The sequence below is a fragment of the Macaca nemestrina genome, chromosome 1 (assembly GCF_043159975.1).
Source record: "Macaca nemestrina isolate mMacNem1 chromosome 1, mMacNem.hap1, whole genome shotgun sequence".
Taxonomy (NCBI): Eukaryota; Metazoa; Chordata; class Mammalia; order Primates; family Cercopithecidae; genus Macaca; species Macaca nemestrina.
This window is the reverse complement of record NC_092125.1, coordinates 104,522,181-104,540,864: the sequence shown is the minus strand read 5'-3', so window position 1 is coordinate 104,540,864 and position 18,684 is coordinate 104,522,181. Positions and strand designations below refer to the sequence as shown.

Sequence of the window (18,684 nt, the reverse complement as noted above, 5' to 3'; positions counted from 1 at the left end):
GGGAGGAGGGCAGCAGGAGCAGTAGTGGTCTCCTTCCTTATTGGTGGCCATGGTAAGGAGTCTGAATTTTGTTCTAAGATGGAAATTCACTGTAGACTTGGTGCTGGGAAGTGACAAGATCAGATGTGTATTTTTAAGAGATCACTTTGGGTGCTGTGTAGAAATCAGACTGTAGGAGGCAAGTGTGGAGGGAGACCAACATCCAATTACAGACTGCCATGAACTTGCCAGGTTCTTCTTCCCTTCCTTCAGCACACACCACTCTTCCCCACCGCTTAGCCTAGTTAACACTTATTCTTTCAGAATTACCCCGATGTCACTTTCTCTAAGAACAACCTCGCCCCCGGCCACCTCCCCACCCCACACATCTCTAACACAAACGCATAGCCCTCACATCTTGTCACTTTTACTCCCCCCCTTTTTTTTTTTTGAGATGGAGTCTGGCTCTGTCGCCCAGGCTGGAGTGCAGTGGCCGGATCTTAGCTCACTGCAAGCTCTGCCTCCCGGGTTTACGCCATTCTCCTGGCTCGGCCTCCCGAGTAGCTGGGACCACAGGCCTACAGGCGCCCGCCACCTCACCCGGCTAGTTTTTTGTATTTTTTAGTAGAGACGGGGTTTCACCGGGTTAGCCAGGATGGTCTCGAACTCCTGACCTCGTGATCCGCCTGTCTTGGCCTCCCAAAGTGCTGGGATTACAGGCTTGAGCCACCGCGCCCGGCCCCCCCCTTTTTTTTTGAGACAGGATCTTGCTCTATTCCCCAGCCCGATCTCGAACTCCTGGGCTCAAAAGATCCTCCCGCCTCAGCCACCCGAGTAGCTCCTTTGTCGCTCTTATCACTGTGGTGATTAATTGTACAAACGGCTTAATGGCAGTTACAGAGCCCAGTTCATGAAAGGCAGTGGCCTGCCAATCGTCAGCGGGCTGGGTAGGGACCAGTCCAGTCCGTCCTGGCTCCCACGTGCAGCCCCAGTGCGCATCCCGACCCCGGGGCTCATCGCCGCGCTCCGCGAACGTTTGTCACATGTCCGAAGAATGCATGAATTATATAACTTTTTTCCCACTCCACCCCTCAAAAAGCAAGTGGATACAAAGACTTGAAGATTTTATGATCTCTTCATTAGTAAAATTTGACCATCCTTACCATTAAAAATAATGCTAATGATGAAAATGGCTAAGTGGAACGCTGGGAGGGGAAAGCTAACATTCAAAGGGCGAAATATTTATAACGCCTACTGTCGGCGAAGAGAAACAGCAGCCCCAATCGGAGGCAAAAGAAAATCCCACCGCAGCCTCCAAAAGCGCGTGGGCGGGACTGGAGACTGGGGCCCAGCACAATAGGGACGGAAGCCAGGATGCAGCACCACCACCCGCAGCCTGGAGAAAAGCAGCCCTGGGGAGGCCGGGCGGGGTCTCACTCAGAGAAGAGACAGTCACTTGTCCAGAGGCGGGACTCAGAGCCTGCCCACAAGTCTCATTGGTTCGCTTGAAGACGGACAACTCTCGCTGACCAACCGTAGCCCAGATGGGGCGCAAGCGTATTTGGAAAGGGAGAGGGTCCCGGACGCGGTAACTACGCATGCGTCTCATCGCTTTCCCGCCAACACACCATTAGTGGACGGCGGTGGCGGGGGGCGGTTGAAATCTCACAGCGAGTCTAGCCCACCGAAGCTCAGAGGGATTCCTGACATTCCTCTTTAGAGAGCCTCAGGTTAGAGAATGTCCAGTGCCCAGAAGCTGCCCCGTGGGAATCCCAGTGTCCACCGCCTCCTACCTAATGTTTCGTCCTGGCCATGCCCCAGCCCTTCCTGAGGCTGGGTTGTTATGGTGGTGAATTATTCAAGAAGTCTTGCAGCCTGACGCCATCTCTGGGCAGTGCTCCTGCATCCTCCCTGTCTTCCTTGTAGGGCACCACGTTGCTCCTACAAGCACAGGGTCCTGAAACTGTTTACAAGGCCCCACTCTGCCATGTTAGTATCTTAACGAGTGTTTGTTGAGGAAGTACTGTGTGTTAGACCCAGTTCAGTGAGCTAGTCCCTGATCTTGTGCCCTTACATTCTATAGGACGACACAAACGTATAAACAAAAAATAATTTTAGATAGTGATATATGCTCAAAACATGGCTGTGTGGCTGGGAGAAGTGGCTCATGCCTGTAAATCCAGCACTGTGGGAGGCTGAGGCAGGTGGATCACTTGAGGTCAGGAGTTGGAGACCAGCCTGGCTAACATGGCAAAACCCGTCTCTACTAAAAATATAAAACTTAGACAGGCGTGGTGGCAGGCACCTGTAATCCCAGCTATTCAGGAAGCTGAGGCAGGAGAATCGCTTGAACCCAGGAGGTGGAAGGTTGCAGTGAGCCCAGATCACACCACTGCACTCCAGCCTGGGTGAGAGAGCAAGACCCTGTCTCAAAAAAAAAAAAAAAAAAAAAAAAAAAGGCTATGTGATAGAATGGAATGGGGATTAGGTCCTCACTGAAATGGTGAGAGTGGAGCTAAAACCTGAAATTAGGTGACAGCACTAGATATAGAGGCTGAGGGTTTCGTGCTTGGAAAACAGCAGGTACAGATGTCCTTGTGCTGTGAGGAAATTTGGCTGGAATAGAAGGTGGGCCAGATTGTAGCTAACCGTAGTCTCTGAGAGCTTGGAGATGATTCTAAATACAATGGGAAGCCATTAAATTGAGGCAGAGCCTTGATATGACATGCTTTATCATCATTTTGCTGAGTGGAGAATGGATTGCTGGGAAAAGTGAAAGATTGATTTAGAGGTTGTGGAGAGGGGGTGGCTGGAATTAGGTAGCTGGGGAGGTGGTACGACGTGGAGGAATTCAGGATAGGATTGGTTGTATTGGATATGGGAAGAGAAGTCACCATGGTTCCTGAGCTTTTGGAATGTGCAAATGGGTAGTGGAGGTGCCATTGAGATGGGAACAGTGGAAAAAAGGTGCTGAGGTGGGAATCAAGAGCTCAGTTATGTGGCCGTGCGCAGTGACTCACACCTGTAATTCCAGCACTTTGGGAGGCTGAGGCGGGCAGATCACCTGAGGTCAGGATTTGCAGACCAGCCTGGCCAATATGGCAACACCCTGTCTCTACTAAAAATACAAAAAAAAAAAAAAAAAAAAACAACCAGGTAGTGGGGCCTGTAATCCCATCTACTCGGGAGGCGAGTGAGGCAGGATAATCGCTTCAATCCTGGAGGCAGAAGTTGCAGTGAGCCAAGATCTCGCCATTGCACTCCAGCCTGGGCAACAAGAGCAAAACTCCGCTTAAAAAAAAAAAAAAAAAGTTCAGTTGTGGCCATGTTGAATCTGAAATACTCAGACATCCAAGCAGATATGCTGAGTTGGATGGCGCTCATGAGAGGTCAAGGCTGGAGTTATGCCTTAACACATAGAAAGATGGTATTTAAAGCCATGGACCTTAGTAGTGGGGCCACCTACAGAAAGAGTGGAAGTAGCAAAGAGGGCTTACGCTGGGCGAGGTGGCTCACGCCTGTAATCCCAGCACTTTGGGAGGCCAAGGCGGGCAAATCATTTGAGGTCAGGAGTTCTCTGGACAACATGGTGAAACCCTGTCTCTACTAAAAATACAAAAACTAGCTGGGTATGGTGGCATGCACCTGTAGTTCCAGCTACTCTGGAGGCTGAGGCAGGAGAATCGCTTGAACCTGGGAGGCGGAGGTTGCAGTGAGCCGAGATTACACCGTTACACTCCAACCTGGGTGACAGAGCAAGACTCGGTTTAAAAAAAAAAATGATGGCCAGGCACGGTGGCTCATGCCTGTAATCCCAGCACTTTGGGAGGCTGAGGCAGGCGGATCACTAGGTCAGGAGATCGAGACTATCCTGGCTAACAAGGTGAAACCCTGTCTCAACTAAAAATACAAAAAAATTAGCTGAGTGTGGTGGCACATGCCTGTACTCTCAGCTACTTGGGAGGCTGAGGCAGGAGAATCGCTTGAACCTGGGAGGTGGAGGTTCCAATGAGCCAAGATCGCTCCACTGCACTCCAGCCTGGCAACAGAGGAAGACTCCGTCTCAAAAATAAAATATAAAATAAAATAAAATAGACGGCTGGGCGCAGTGGCTCATGCCTGTAATCCCAGTACTTGGGAGGCTAAGGCGGGCGGATCACGAGGTCAGGAGATGGAATCATCCTGGCTAACAAGGTAAAACCCAGTCTCTACTAAAAATACAAAAAATTAGCCTAGCGTGGTGGCAGGCCCCTGTAGTCCCAGCTACTCGGGAGGCTGAGGCAGGAGAATGGCGTGAACCCGGGAGGCAGACTTGCAGTGAGCTGAGATTGCGCCACTGTACTCCAGCCTGGGTGACAGAGCGAGACTCCGTCTCAAAAAAAAAAAAAATTTAAAAAAAAAGAAAAAACACAAAAAAAGAAGACAGCTTATGTGAGGGCCTTGGGGCCCTCCACTGTTAACCAGTTCAGGAGAGGTGTAAAAGCATGTAAAGGATAACCAGAGCACAAAGTAGAAGAGCAATGTTCCCAAAGTGAAAAATTCAAGAAGATGCTGATTATGGAAATTAATTGCTGCTTCAAGGTCAAGTGAGATGCAGGCAGATAAATGGTCACTGGGTCTGACACCACTTTTGATCACTCAAATTTTGTTCAGAGCAGTGGCTGGGGAAACACTGGGGAAGGAGTCTGACGGGGGTGGGAGAGAAGAGAATGGATGTTTAAGTGTGGAGGGAAGAAAAAGAAAACCTATTGCTATGAAAAGGAGCAGAGATATGATTAGTGGTTAGAAAGAGTGTCTTGAAAGTTTCTTTTTTCTTAAAAGTTTCTTGTGCACCATATTACACAAGATCAGCAACCCCTGGCAGAGCCCTTCAGGTACCCAGTATCCCTTGGGGGTTAGGAAGGGTGTGTACAAGAGGAGAAGCAGAAGATAGGTAGAAATGTGTTGCAACTATCTATGGATAAGCAGCTAAGGGCCTGGTTGGTATACTTCTCTCCACCTTCGAAAAGAGGTAGGTGACTTGGATAGAGGGGGCTGCCAGTAAGAGAAGTTCAGTCAATTCTGTATAATACACATTTATTGAGCACCAGATATATGCCATGCTAGATGGAGGTGACCCAAAGCATCAAGGAGCAATAATCTGCTGGTGGAGACACACACAGTGTCACTGTGGTGTATTCAAGCAGTCGGCAAGAGATGAAGCTCAGGGCACAGTGGGAATATCCAGAGACACAGTACCTTCTGCCTGTCAGGCAGGGAGGGAGAGGAGCACAGGCTGAAGGAGAGTAGAAGATAGCAGTTGGCCTCTGATGGTGGCACTGGAGAGAGATTTCTAAGGGCCACTTCCCTGTTTCCAGGGACTAGGTTGGGCTAGATACGGGGCTCAGGATGAACAAGGCTTACTGCCAATTTGGAGAAGATGAAAGAGCATTACTAGAGGAGTGGGGAGGCCTAGGCTATGCTCTTTACTCTGCCATCGACTATGTGATCTTGGGCAGGCCACATAACCTGTCAGGGCTGGCACTCCCTTATTTGTAAAACTAGAGGGCTGGGCCAGCATGTTTTCCAAGGGTTCTTCTAGCATTGATGGTCAGGTTCCAAGAGGGAACACAGTGTCAGAAGTGGGACGCTCTTCCTCATTTCTAATTTCCCAAAGGTTTAGGACCTGGGGAATTAATTGAGAAGCCTGAAAAGAGAGGATCCAGATAAAAGACAAAGTTCCTGGCAGGGCCAGGGCCACTGCCCTGATTCCTTAGGTGTGAACAGAGCTTTTCCAGTTTCCAAAGTATTCTAAATTACTTCCTAACACAGGGGCATTGAGAGAAAGATTCTTACCCCCATTCCACACGGGAGAAACTGAGGCTCAGGGAGATTTAAGGATCATGCTCAAGAGGTTATCTGGGGACAAAGTTTACTCAGGATGTGGAGGGGGATGCTGAGGAGCAGGGACTGGAGCCTGGGAAGGTAGGGCAGGCTGAGACCTGGGGGTATGGGTGGAATGTGTATGTGGTAGTGGTGTCTGGGCCATGGAATGAAGTGGAATAAATAGCCAAGAGCTGGGCACTGAGGGAACCAGCTGGGGGGCCCTGGGCGTGGGTTCCCTGGATCCAGGGAGTGTGAGGATGGCTTTCCCTGGTTCCTGAGGCATGGACCAAGTCCCAGCCTGCATCTGAGCTCCGCTGTGCTAGCTTTGTGGTGTCTGGGTCGGGGAAGTTACCGTTAGAAAGCTGCCGTCAGCAGGCGTCCTTCCAGCTTTCCATGGAAATTCTGGGAGCTGCTCCTAGTTTGGAGCCCCACCTTTCTTCCGTGTCCTCAATGGGCGCAGGACCTTGACGGCCAGTGGGTCCTGCGCCTCCAAGGCCCAGCTTTTTTGCCAACAGCAACAGGCTACTGGCTGGGCCCAGGCAAGGGAGCCTTGGTAGGAAAAGTTCCTTGCTCTACCTCCACTACATTCAGGCCAGTGAGGGGGGTACGACAGGACTCCTTCCTCCCTGGTGAAGTGCCCCTGCAGCTCCTCAGTGTCCACACCATGGATATTTCCTCCACAGAAGTACAATGCTGATTATGATCTGTCAGCTCGGCAAGGGGCAGACACCCTGGCCTTCATGTCTCTCCTGGAGGAGAAGTTGCTCCCGGTGCTGGTGAGTGTGCCCAGACCTCCCAGCATCCATGGTTAGCAGGGGAGGGGTCGGGCACACATAGACCCACACAGAGACTCAGGACAGCATGGGGGTCAGAAGCCCACCCTGAATCAGACAGGTACACTGGCTCAGACCTGCCTGCTTCTTCCTGCCTACCCAATCCAGGTACATACTTTCTGGATAGACACCAAGAACTATGTGGAAGTGACCCGGAAGTGGTATGCAGAGGCTATGCCCTTTCCCCTCAACTTCTTCCTGCCTGGCCGCATGCAGCGGCAGTACATGGAACGGCTAGAGCTGCTGAGTGGGGAGCACATGCCTGAGGACGAGGAAGAGCTGGAGAAGGAGGTAGCTCTGAGACCGGGGGCTGTTGTATGAGATGAGCCCCAAGGATGCTGGCCAGGAATGGGAGTGCTTAGGTGGGGAGGTGGAACTGTTCCCGCAGCTGCAAGCCTACCTGTGTCGTCCCTACAGCTGTACCGAGAGGCTCGGGAGTGTCTGACCCTGCTCTCTCAGCGTCTGGGCTCTCAAAAGTTCTTCTTTGGAGATGCGTGAGTCTGACTCCAACAGGATAATGGGTGGTTTGGGAGAAGATACAGGTTCTGATGGAGCAGCTGGGACTGGGGCTGGGGTGGGGTCAGGCTCTGGACAGGAGGTCCTTGGGATAGATACTGGTCCTGCTGCCAGTGGGGCTGTGTGTGGGGCCAGAGCCTTCTCAAAGGTACAAAAGGGTAGGGTGGGAGGGCAGCCAGGCACAGGAGGGGCCTGAAGAGCTGTGGGGCACTGAATGTGCCCTTTATGCAGCCCTGGGATAGAGTCCTATTCAGGGCCAGGCTGGCGCCACCTGGGGATCTCTCCCAATACCAGGTCTAGAACTGTGTGTCCTGTCCTTCCCTGATGGCCGCCTGCTGCCCAGAGCCCACCTCCCAGGGCTGACTCTTCCTCCAGCTCCATCTTTACCCCTTCTGCCTCAGTGCTTCTCCTCCATCCCACCCTTCTCTCTCTGCTCCAGCCCTGCCTCCTTGGACGCCTTCGTCTTTAGCTACTTGGCCCTGCTGCTGCAGGCAAAGCTGCCCAGTGGGAAGCTGCAGGCCCACCTGCGGGGGCTGCACAACCTCTGTGCCTATTGTACCCACATCCTCAGTCTCTACTTCCCCTGGGATGGAGGTAAGGGACAGATGGGAGGGGTAGCCCTGGGGAGAGTGGGCAGGGATCTGAGAACTAGTTCCCCTAACTCACCTTCCTTCCTTGACCCTCAGCTGAGGTACCACCGCCACGCCAGACACCAGCAGGCCCAGAGACTGAGGAGGAGCCATACCGGCGCCGGAACCAGATCTTATCTGTGCTGGCAGGACTGGCAGCCATGGTGGGCTACGCCTTGCTCAGCGGCATTGTCTCCATCCAGCGGGCAACGCCTGCTCGGGCCCCAGGCACCCGGGCCCTGGGCATGGCTGAGGAGGATGAAGAGGAATGATTTGTCCTCACGCTCCCAGGACTGGTTTTTCTACTCTCGTGCATTCCAGAGGCCCCCGTGCCTCCTCTTTGTTGGTACAGCCGGACACGGGGTGCTGCCCCCCAGAATAAAGCCACTCACGCTGACTGGGCTCAAACATTTTCTCCTTTAAGAGCTGCCATTTTTCCTGGCTAGTCCCACAGGAACCATCTGGCTGCCTGGGCACACCTGCTGCTGCTTTAAGGCTTCTGCCCTGATGCTGACACTGCTGCTCCACGGGCCCAGTTCTGCATCTCCAGGAAACACAGTCTCCAGTTTTGGGCCTAGCTTTCCTAGTCTCTTCTTTTCCTTACCCTCACCCCTCATCTTGTGTTTGTACGACAGTGAGCTCACTCTAGGCCTGGGCCCAGGCCCAGTTTCCAAAGCAAGCAGCACACAGTGCACGTTCACATAAGCATGGGGGCTGGGGGGACACTGGGGCTTACTGGTCTTTTTCTAGGGGCCTCCAGCCCCTGGCAATACCTAGAGGGGAAAGTGAATCACCCAAACCACTGCCCTTGGGCTTATGTCGCTGTAAGCGCACCCTGGCCCTGCTGTGCCCTCTTTAGCCACAGACAGCGTGTGAGCTGACTCTGTCCTTTTAATGCCCAGGCTGAGCTTGAGTATCCACTCCATCACTGCCGACGCCACAGGTAGGTGTGAATGGAGTAGCCAGGTGAGATCGTCTCCAGGAAGCCCACGGCAGGATCCTTGATGGTAAGAGGCACATCCTTAGAGGAGCTAGGGAGTGGGGAGGAGAAGCTAAGAGTGTGATCCTGCCAAGGCCCCCGACCCTGTCTTCAGCCCACTTCCCAGACCCCATTGTTGCCCTCACCGGTTTAGCACGACCACAACGGCAGAGCCATCGGGATGCATCAGTGCCACTGTGTCCAGGTCGTTCTTCTGACTGGCAACCAGCCCCACTCTCTGGGAGCCCTCAGGAATGAACTTGCTGAATGTGGGAACAGATGGTCAGAGTCCCTCGGGGTACCGCCCATGAAACCTTCATCTAAGCAGTCACCCACCCGCATACCCACCCCATAACTCCTGCAGAAGCTCTGCCCTGGGTCTCTAGACCTGGAGCCATGCTGCTGGGCACTGACCCTGCTTTTCTACATCACAGTCCAGCCTCAGGCACTGGGGTTGTCTGTTGCTACCTAGTCACTTCCTGCCTCCATGGTGCAAAAGGGGATGGGTGTGCCTCTCCCGAGGTTCCACCCTAAACACCTTCCTGCTCCCTCATGGTGTAGAGTGATGTAAGCCATCTGATGTAGGAGATGATAAGCCTGATATGGAATGGGGGTGCCCGCCCTCCACTCACCTGAAGTGACCAAGGTGGTAGAACATGGGCTGTTTGTAAAACGTGTCCTTGGTGATGTCTACAATGACGGGACTGTCGACAAAATTACGCACCCAATTGGGTCCTCCTTCGGGGTTCAGAGCGAGGTTCCAGTCGGTCCAGCCAACCACATGGTACAGGAGGTTCTAGGGTAAGGTCAAAGGCAAAGAGACAAAGGCTCAACACTGGGGGTCCCCAGAGACTGTAGGTAAGGGTCACATGAGGGAGAAGTGGCTGTGGGTAGCTCAGCCCTGTGAGGGGCACATTACTTAGCTGCTAAGGAGTTGGGGGTGTGAAGATCGAGGCATCTCAAGGGGATCTGAGAAGTCTGAGGCAAGTGCAAGTGCGTCAGTATTTGCAAAATGGGCTATGAGCCGGGCGTGGTGGCTCACGCCTGTAATCCTAGCGCTTTGGGCGGCGGAGGTGGGCAGATCACAAGGTCAGGAGATCGAGACCATCCTGGCTAACACGGTGAAACCCCGTCTCTACTAAAAATACAAAAAAATTAGCCAGTCGTGGTGGTAGGCACCTGTAGTCCCAGCTACTTGGGAGGCTGAGGCAGGAGAATGACGTGAACCCGGGCGGCGGAGCTTGCAATGAGCCGAGATCGTGCCACTGCACTCCAGCCTGGGCGACAGAGCCAAACTTTGTCTCAAAAAAAAAAAAAAGGGGCAATGAGGTGTGCAGACCTGTGAAGGAAAGGCAAGACAGGGAATCATGGTTCCCCAGTTGCCCAAAAGGGCAGGCTAGCTGGGCAAAGCTGGACAGGAAAGGTCTGTCAGTCTTTGGTGAGACTACTAAGGGGTCTGAGGTGTGCTTTGCAGGAAGGCAGACTGGGGTGGCTTACCGTGATGATGCTGTGGCTGTACTGCATCCCTCGATCCCAGGAGCCTAGCCGCACACTCTGCTCCCAGAACTTGGAGCCCACACAGGCCTCTGAGGCAAAGAGCATGGTGTTGGGGAACAGGCGGTGTGTCTCCCCTAGGGTGGCTTTGGCTGGAGCCAGAAAGTCCAGGTACCAATGTACAGCAATGCCATGAACATACTTAGCTGCCTCTGGGTCTGTCAGTACCTGCAAAGGAAGAGCAAGTGACCCTGGACCTTGCACACAGGCTTCTGGAACTTTCAATTCCTCTTGTAGGAATTCTGGCAATGGGTGATGGGAAGAATGCAACTAGAGAGGTTTGGGGAGATATTTTTTTTTGTTTTTGAGACAGGATATCACTCCGTCACTCAGGCTGGAGTACAGTGGCACAATCACAGCTCACTGCAGCCTTGACTTCCTAGGGTCAATTGATGCTCCCGCGTTAGCCTCCTGAGTAGCTGGGACTACATGGGTGCCACACCCAGCTAATCTGTGTGTGTGTGTGTGTGTGTATATACATATATAGTTTTTGGTTTTTTTGTAGAGATGGGATTTCACTATGTTTCCCAGACTGGTCTTGAATTTCTTAGGTTCAAGTGATCCACCCACCTTGGCCTCCCAAAGTGCTGAGATTACAGACATGAGCCAACGCCCCGAGCCTAGAGAGGTTTTTTTTGTTTTTTTTTTTGAGATGGAGTCTCAGTCGCCCAGACTGGAGTACAGTGGCACAATCTCATCTCACCACAACTGCCATCTCCCAGGTTCAACTGATTCTCCCTTCTCAGCCTCCCGAGTAGCTGGGATTACAGGCACCCACCATCATGCCCAGATAATTTTTTTTTTTTTTAATTTTAGTAGAGACAGGGTTTCAACACGTTGGCCAGGCTGGTCTTAAACTCCTGACCTCAGGTGATCCGCCCGCCTCGGCCTCCCAAAGTGCTGGGGTTACATGAGTGAGCCACCTCACCTGGCCCCTAGAAAGGTTTAAAGTGACAACTGTGGGATCCATGGCGCCCTGGAGGTCCAGGGGAATGGTGCTCTAGGAATCCAGTTGGGTAGAGAAATTGCTCTAAGTTTGGGAGTCAGTCATTTGGAGGCTAGATTTGAAGGTCACTGGAGCACCATGCAGGTCTGGGCCTTACCACCTTTGCCCAGTGGGGCAGCAGCAAGCGTTGGTCATCCAGCATGAGCAGGCGGACATTGTGGTGAGTACTGTTGGCAAGGGTAGGACCTAGGTCACGGGCAATAAAGTCTCGCTGATGTTCAGGGGTGAAGCCCAGGCACTGGAAGGGGTATCCACTCAATAGCCCAGCAGAAGGCTCATTTTCAGCTGTCACTGCCCAGAACTGTAACTTGTGCTCGGCATAGGCATCCAGGAACCTGGCAAGAGAAAGGTCATGAGTGATCTAGCCAAGAAGGTGGAGCAGACCAGCTGGGTGTGTTGGCTCACGCCTGTAATCCCAGCACTTTGGGAGGCCGAGGCAGGTAGATCACTTGAGGTCAGGAATTAGAGAACAGCCTGCCCAACCTGGGGAAACCCTGTCTCTTCTAAAACAGAAAAATTAGCTGGGCATGGTGGCAGGCGCCTGTAATCCCAGCTACTTGGAAGGCTGAGGCAGGAGAATAGCTTGAACTCGAGAGGCAGAGGTTACAGTGAGTGAGGATGGCGCTACAGCACTCCAGCCTGGGTGACAGAGAGAGAGAGACTCCTCAAAAAAAAAAAAAAAGAAGAAAAAGAAAGTGGGCCAGACCGAGAGAACAGGAAGCCTGATGGAGTGGGCAAGATTGACAGGCCCAAATCTGAAAGGCCCAGAAGGTAGAAAGGTGAGCTGAGGAGAGGCAGATCTGGAAGTGGAACCAGGTTGAGGGTTGGGACACAGATCAGCATGACCAAAGGGGAGGCCAGTCCTGATCCCACAGCCTTGCTGATCCCTTACTTCACAAAGTATCTGGCCCAGGTCTGGTGGTAGATGTCTCCGGGCTGTCCCTTGAGTGACCCCTTCCCATTCACCGCTCCATTGGTCTTGAGCCAAGTGGGTGATGTCCAGGGGCTGGCAAGGAGTGAAACGGGATGCTGGGCCAATTGCAGGGCTCGGTGAATCAGGGGTATCTAAAGACAAAGGTAGTGAAGAGAGAAGCACCCAGAGTTGGAACACATACTAGCCCAACCAGTGCATCCGGTTCAGCCATCAGCCCCCACCCTCCCACCCCCGGGACAAAATAGCAGGGGACAAAATGTCTCTACAAGCAGACCTACCCTACAGCTTCTCAACCCCCAGACATCAGGGCCATCAGGGCCTGAAAAAGCTAGAATGCCTACCTTGAGCTTGGTGTCTTCCTCTGGGAGGCTGAAGTTGTGCAACTGGAAATCATCAGGGGTATCTGCATAGGTGTAGGTGCGGATGGAGAAGTCACAGCTGGCCATGGGTACGCGGATGATGTTATATCCGATTCCTACAGAAAAGGATGATCAAGATACGGTAGTCTGAGTCAATAGGAGAGTATGGGACTCTGCTTATCACTTGTCAGTCCTAATAGTGTCTGAGTCAGGGCCAAAGGGAACTTGGGCTCCTGGGTTGGAACCTGTAGAGGTTGGCACCTGGGTGAAGCAGAGGCCTTTCTGAGCCTGAGTCCATAATAGTTAGCAGATGATAAGCAGGGAAATCTTATCTCAGAGGGCATTAAAACAGGAACCAAATGTCAGGGATGGGCAGAAATCAGGGTCCAAAGAAAGGGCAAAGAAAAGTGTTGGCGGCTCATGCCTGTAATCCTAGCACTTTGGGAGGCTGAGGCAGGCAGATCACAAGGTCAGGAGTTTGCTATCATCCTGGCCAACATAGTGAAACCCCGTCTCTACTAAAAATACAAAAAATGAGCCGGGCATGGTGGCAGGCACCTATAATCCCAGGTACTCGGGAGGCTGAGACAGGAGAATCACTTGAACCCCGGAGGTGGAGGTTGCAGTGAGCCGAGATTGTGCCACTGAACTCCAGCCTGGGCGACAGTGCGAGATTCTTTCTCAAAAAAAAAGAGAAACTTGTTGGCTGAGCTTGGTGGCTGACACCTGTAATCCCAGCATTTTGGGAGGCCAAGGCAGGTGGATCATTTGAGGTCAGGAGTTTAAGCCTAGCCTGGTCAACATGATGAAACCCTGTCTCTACTAAAAATACAAAAATTAGCCAGGTGGTAGTGGCGCATGCCTATAATTCCAGCTACTCAGGAAGCTGAGGCAGGAGAATCACTATAGGCAGAGGTTGCTGTGGGTGGAGATCATGCCGTCTGCACTCCTGTCTTGGCGACAGAGTGAGCAGAGTGAGATTCTGTCTCAAAAAAATTAAAAAATAAAAAAACAAAAAGTGTAATGGCGCTATGTCACCTTGTCCCCTTCCTCCTCACCTTCTTCAGAGAAGTACGATTTAAGTAGCAAATTTTGGGCAGGGGGTGACAGGGCAAGGATGTTGAGGGCAGCAGCGTCTGTCATGGCCCCTCCAAATCCCTTCACTTTCTGGAACTTCTGTTCTGGCTGCAGGGTCAGTAGCAGGCCTGAGGACATGCACAGGGAATAAGGGTGTCAGTGCCCAGGGGGGAAACTCCATGGTGATCACTGACACCATTTACCTCTAGGAGGACCCAGCCTGGCCCAGGGCGTGAGGGGTGTAATGGTTACCTGTGCCTGTGCGATTAACCTGGATGGTCCCCGTACTCAGCTCCATCCGTCGCCCACTGCGTGTACTCTCATAGCGGCTGAAGGTACCGAGGGCAGGAAAGGTCAGGGGCTCAAGAGAGTCACAGTATGTGGCATTGCAGACACAGACCACCGAGCTGTAGCCGAAGCTTTTAGGGATGCAGGGGCGGGCACCTGGGAAGGAGGGAGTACAAGCAGAGGTGAGGTCTGATGAAGACGTGGAGAATGGACACATCCACTAGGACAGACTGAATACGGTTTCAAATTCCTCACCCCTTGGCCAGGGCAGGAGTTCACACCTATAATCTCAGCACTTCAGGAGGCCGAGGTGGGCGGATCACCTGAGGTCAGGAGTTCAAGACCTGCCTTGCCAGTATGGTGAAACCCCATCCCTACTAAAAATACAAAAATTAGCAGGGCATGGTGGTGGCCACCTGTAATCCCAGCTACTCAGGAGGCTGAAGCAAGAGAATCGCTTGAACCTGGGAGGTAGAGGTTGGAATGAGCCAAGATCACACCACTGCACTCCAGCCCAGGCAACAGAATAAGACTCTGTCTCAAAAGAAAAAAAAAAACAAAATCCTCACCCCGAAGTTGGTCTCAGTCACTCAAAAGGATTTATTGAGCACCTATTAAAAGTCTACCACCAGAGTACTGGAAGGCTACCAAAGGACTACGAGGCAGAAGGGAGCCTCTGTGCTACCTCGCCACCGCCTTGACTCACTTACCTGATGCCCATGACACTGCCTGAAGTAGAAGCAATCCTGTGAGGCTGGCGGCCATGATGCTTACCCTACCCGAAGGCTTGGGACATTCCTGAGGACAGAATGAGGAGTGGCTGAAAAGCAAGCCCCTCTCCTCCCCTCAACTACTCTCCTGGGCAGAGTTTAGCTGCCTTTGGCTGCCCATGGCCTAGTCTCCCACATTCATTAGGACAAGGCCCACAGACACCTGGGTGCAGCTCTCCCTGCAACCTTTCTGATGACAACTCTCTGCCCACCCCAAATCAGGACACTCCCCACCACTCTTCCCACCCATTTCAACTTCGACCCCTCCCTCCATCTGTGCCTTGCTCAAAGAGCCATGATGGCCCTGGATTCAAAGAGAGTCTGTCATTCACTGAATTCCAGTGCCAGGATTCCAGAAGCACTGTGACAATGCTGATTGGGAGCTCTCTCTTACCTTTCTGGAAAACTCCATCACCTCAGGGTCATTGGATGAGGAGAAGACCACAGGGGTTCCAGAGTCTCTGAAGGATAGAGGATCCACTAAACAAAAACAAGGATGCAGGTACCTGCCGTAGCTATAGGCACTAGGTTAGCCCTGCAAGTAATTCCGGCTTCCTGACATGGATGGGTCATGTGATGACTGGGAGAGTCACATGACACAGGAAGTGAGGCAATTGCAGGCATATTTCTAAAGGGCAATTGGCTTCCTCCCATGTGTTACAGATTATATGCGCTATAAAACTCTGGAGGGCATGTATGGGTGACAACTTTAGGAAAAGCCTAGAACACAGATTTGGGTGGAGAATGAGGTAGAGGCTTCTAAATCCCAGAGAATGGGAACTACAGCAGGCACACTGCTTTTTTGATAGAAATGTCAGAAAAGGTACAAATAAAGCTGATATGATTTAAAAAAAAAAAAAAAAAAAAAAAAAACTTCACTGTGCAAAATACTGACAATACCGAGATGTTTAAGACACAGTCTTTGCCCTATAGAGGCGTGTGAGGCATGGAAGTCAGACACACAGATATTTACAGATAAAGACAGAAACGGTAACAGGTGTGCATGGAGAGCTCTCTGAGATGAGGAGGGACCATTCATGGGTGGGGAATTATCTAGGGTGGCTTCACAGAGGAAAAAGTGAGGGGGCTTATTAGCCGGTCAAGTGCAGGGTGCAAGGAGGGTGGGACACCGGCAGTGGGATGACAGGACTGGAGGGAAGGAGTGGTTAGTGTGGCTCCTCTGCAGCGTCCTTTGTTTCATCATCAGATGCAGATGGTAATAACTGTTCTTCCTTTCTCACAGGACAGGGAGGTTTGTAAGTAGTTCAGAAACCAGAAAGTGTTGTACAAAGCCGTATCCTCAGTGGACACAAGGAGGAAGTTGTCGTGCTGTGGCCTCACGAACCACATCAAATGAGATTTAGCGGGAGGGGCACACACAGTCATGACCTGACTAACCCCAGCTCTCAGTCTATTTCCTTGCCTGGAAAATGGAGGCAATGCCACCACCTCAAAGGGTGGTTACTGCAGTCAGTGAGGTAAGTGCAGTGCCTGACCACTTGGTAGGCACCTGGGAACTACTTGTCTGCTGTTTGTATTTTTTTTTGTTGTTGTTGTTGTTTTTTGAGGCAGAGTCTCGCTCTGTTGCCCAGGCTGGAGTGCAGTGGCATGATCTCGGCTCACTGCAACCTCCACCTCCTGGGTTCGAGTGATTCTCCTGCCTCAGCCTCCCAAGTAGCTGGGATTACAGGTGCCTGCCACCACGCTCAGCTAATTTTTTTATTTTTAGTAGAGATGGGGTTTCGCTATGTTGACCAGGCTCGAACTCTGGACCGCAGGTGATCTGCCTGCCCTGGTATTCGAAAGTGCTAGGATTACAGGCATGAGCCACCGTGCTGGACCCCAGCCATCTTTTTTGTTCTTTAAATGACCTCAGTGAAGTCTTTCTAGATACACCCCAAGCAAAATTGATCATTTCTTCTTCTAGGTTCCTCCAGTAATTTTTCTTTTTTTTTTTTGGTTTTGAGACCGAGTCTTGTCCTGTTGCCCAGGCTGGAGTGCAGTGTGATCTCGGCTCACTGCAACCGCCGCCTCCCTGATTCAAGCAATTGCCCTGCCTCAGCCTCCTGAGTAGCTGGGATTACAGGATCCCACCACCATGCCCAGCTAATTTTTGTATTTTTAGTAGAGATGGGGTTTCATCATGTTGGCCAGGCTGGTCTCGAATTCCTGACCTCAGGTGATCCACCAGCCTCAGCCTCCTAAGGTGCTGGAATTACAGCATGAGCCACCACACCCGGTCCCTCCAGTAATTAAGTACAGTCTTAGTGAGATGGCAAGGTTGGAATCCTGGCTACACCATTTACTGGCTGTTTGACCTTCAATAAATCAAGCACTCTAAGCCTCTGTTTCATCTATGAAAGGGGAGTGATAATTCCTACCTTAGAGAATTGTTGTGAAGTTTGAGTGTGATAATGTGTCTCTAGTGCACTGCTTGACACTAAACATTGCAACATGTTAGGCCTGTGTTCCTGGAGTTCCTTGAAGGAATGTCTTACTCATTCTAAATATCCTTGTAGACAGCCTGGCACAGGTGTGGCTGTCAAGTTGTAGAATTGAATTAGTTGCTTCACTATATCAGTATCCACCCCTTCCAGACTTCTCACTTTTCAAGGAAATGCTGAACAGGATTTGTTCTGGGTAGGGCAATATCTAGTACCTTACTTCCCTCACGTTCATTCATCTCACAGATATTTCCTGAGCACATTCTACATTTGCCTCTCCTGCTCTATTGAGTTTAGAAGTCCAACCATCTCCTTCCTCTTTCCCTCTGAATAGTGAGCCTCTTCTTTTTTGGCCAGGTACTGAGCAATTTTTTGTTTGTTTGTTCGAGACAGGGTCTCCATAGGTTGCCCTGGATGGAGTGTAGTGGCTCGATTTCGGCTCAGTGCAACCTCTGCCTCTCGGACTCAAGTAATCCTCCCACCTCAGCCTCCAGAAGAGCTGGGACTATAGGCGGACATCACCACACCTGGCTAATTTCTGTATTTTTTGTAGAGACAGGGTCTTGCTGTGTTGTGCAGGTTGGTCTCAAACTCCTAAACTCAAAGGATCCTCCTGCCTTGGCTTCGCAAAGTGCTGGGATTACAGGGTGAGGCACTGCGCCCAGTCCGCTTTTCTTTCTTTTTTTTTTTTTTTGAGACGCAGTATCTCTCTGTCACCCAGGCTGGAGTGCAGTGGCACAATCTCAGCTCAGTGCAACCTCCGCCTCCTGGGTTCAAGCAATTCTCCTGCCTCAGCCTCCCAAGTATCTGGAACTACAGGCCCCCGTCACCACGCCCAGCTAATTTTTTCTATTTTCAGTAGAGATGGGGTGTCACTGTGTTAGCCAGTATGGTCTGGACCTCCTGATTTCGTGATCTGCCGGCCTCGGCCTCCAAAGTGCTGGGATTACAGGTTTGAGCCACCGCGCCCGGCCTTTTTTTTTTGAGACAGAGTTTCCCTCTTGTTGCCCAGGCTGGAGTGCAATGGCATGATCTCGGCTCACTGTAACCTCTGCCTCCAGGTTCAAGCGATTCTCCTACTCAGCCTTCTAGCTAGGATTACAGGCATGTGCCACCAGGCCCGGCTAATTTTGTATTTTTAGTAGAGATGGGGTTTTTCCATGTTGGTCTGGCTGGTCTCGAACTCCCAACTTCAGGTGATCTGGCCGCCTTGGCCTCCCAAAGTGCTGGCATTACAGGCGTGAGTCACTGCACCTGGCCTTTTCTTCTTCTTCTTCTTCTTTTGAGACGGAGTCTTGCTCTGTTGCCCAGGCTGGAGTGCAGTGGCGAGATCTGGGCTCACTGCAAGCTCCGCCTCCCAGGTTCATGCCATTCTCCTGCCTCAGCCTCAGGAGTAGCTGGGACTAAAGGCGCCTGCCACCACGCCCGGCTAATTTTTGTATTTTTAGTAG

At 51.7% G+C, this 18,684-nt stretch overlaps 2 protein-coding genes and 1 long non-coding RNA gene across 5 annotated transcripts; 2 read left to right on the top strand and 1 right to left on the bottom strand.

Annotated features, from left to right (window-relative positions):
- Positions 1-889: 889 nt before the first annotated feature.
- Positions 890-8,219, top strand: LOC105498259 (metaxin-1). Its single transcript, XM_071068700.1, has 7 exons — positions 890-1,013; positions 4,953-4,990; positions 6,528-6,620; positions 6,786-6,968; positions 7,095-7,171; positions 7,633-7,787; positions 7,880-8,219. Exons 1-7 carry the CDS (start codon positions 890-892, stop codon positions 8,092-8,094), a joined length of 885 nt encoding a protein of 294 aa, XP_070924801.1. The 3' UTR covers positions 8,095-8,219.
- Positions 8,220-8,695: 476 nt separating this feature from the next.
- Positions 8,696-15,350, bottom strand: LOC105498007 (glucosylceramidase beta 1). 3 transcript variants are annotated; one of them, XM_071084236.1, is made up of 11 exons: positions 15,184-15,349; positions 14,730-14,817; positions 13,984-14,175; positions 13,713-13,859; positions 12,637-12,770; positions 12,254-12,426; positions 11,459-11,696; positions 10,299-10,523; positions 9,434-9,597; positions 8,948-9,064; positions 8,696-8,853 (listed from the first exon to the last, which is right to left on the bottom strand). In XM_071084236.1, exons 1-11 carry the CDS (start codon positions 15,199-15,201, stop codon positions 8,748-8,750), a joined length of 1,602 nt encoding a protein of 533 aa, XP_070940337.1. In that variant the 5' UTR covers positions 15,202-15,349; the 3' UTR covers positions 8,696-8,747. The 3 variants fall into 3 exon arrangements, with proteins under 3 accessions (XP_070940337.1, XP_070940339.1, XP_070940340.1); XM_071084238.1 differs by lacking the exon at positions 10,299-10,523 and having other exon boundaries at positions 15,184-15,350; XM_071084239.1 differs by lacking the exon at positions 14,730-14,817.
- Positions 15,351-15,701: 351 nt separating this feature from the next.
- Positions 15,702-18,267, top strand: LOC139356665 (uncharacterized). Its single transcript, XR_011608909.1, has 3 exons — positions 15,702-15,786; positions 16,033-16,267; positions 17,627-18,267. It is a non-coding gene; the product is annotated as an uncharacterized lncRNA (long non-coding RNA).
- The last annotated feature ends 417 nt before the right edge of the window (positions 18,268-18,684 follow it).

What these genes read in the sequence shown, in the direction of transcription:
- LOC105498259 (XM_071068700.1), top strand. Translation starts at nt 890, where the DNA reads ATGAAAGGCAGTGGCCTGCCAATCGTCAGCGGGCTGGGTAGGGACCAG. An exon ending in CTCTCCACCTTCGAAAAGAG is followed by an intron (nt 4,991 to 6,527) that starts GTAGGTGACTTG and finishes TTTCCTCCACAG; the next exon opens with AAGTACAATGCTGATTATGA. An exon ending in AGAAGTTGCTCCCGGTGCTG is followed by an intron (nt 6,621 to 6,785) that starts GTGAGTGTGCCC and finishes TACCCAATCCAG; the next exon opens with GTACATACTTTCTGGATAGA.
- LOC105498007 (XM_071084236.1), bottom strand. An exon ending in GGTTAATCGCACAGGCACAG is followed by an intron (nt 13,860 to 13,983) that starts GTAACCATTACA and finishes GCATGTCCTCAG; the next exon opens with GCCTGCTACTGACCCTGCAG. An exon ending in ACAGCCACAGCATCATCACG is followed by an intron (nt 9,598 to 10,298) that starts GTAAGCCACCCC and finishes ACCTTACCCTAG; the next exon opens with AACCTCCTGTACCATGTGGT.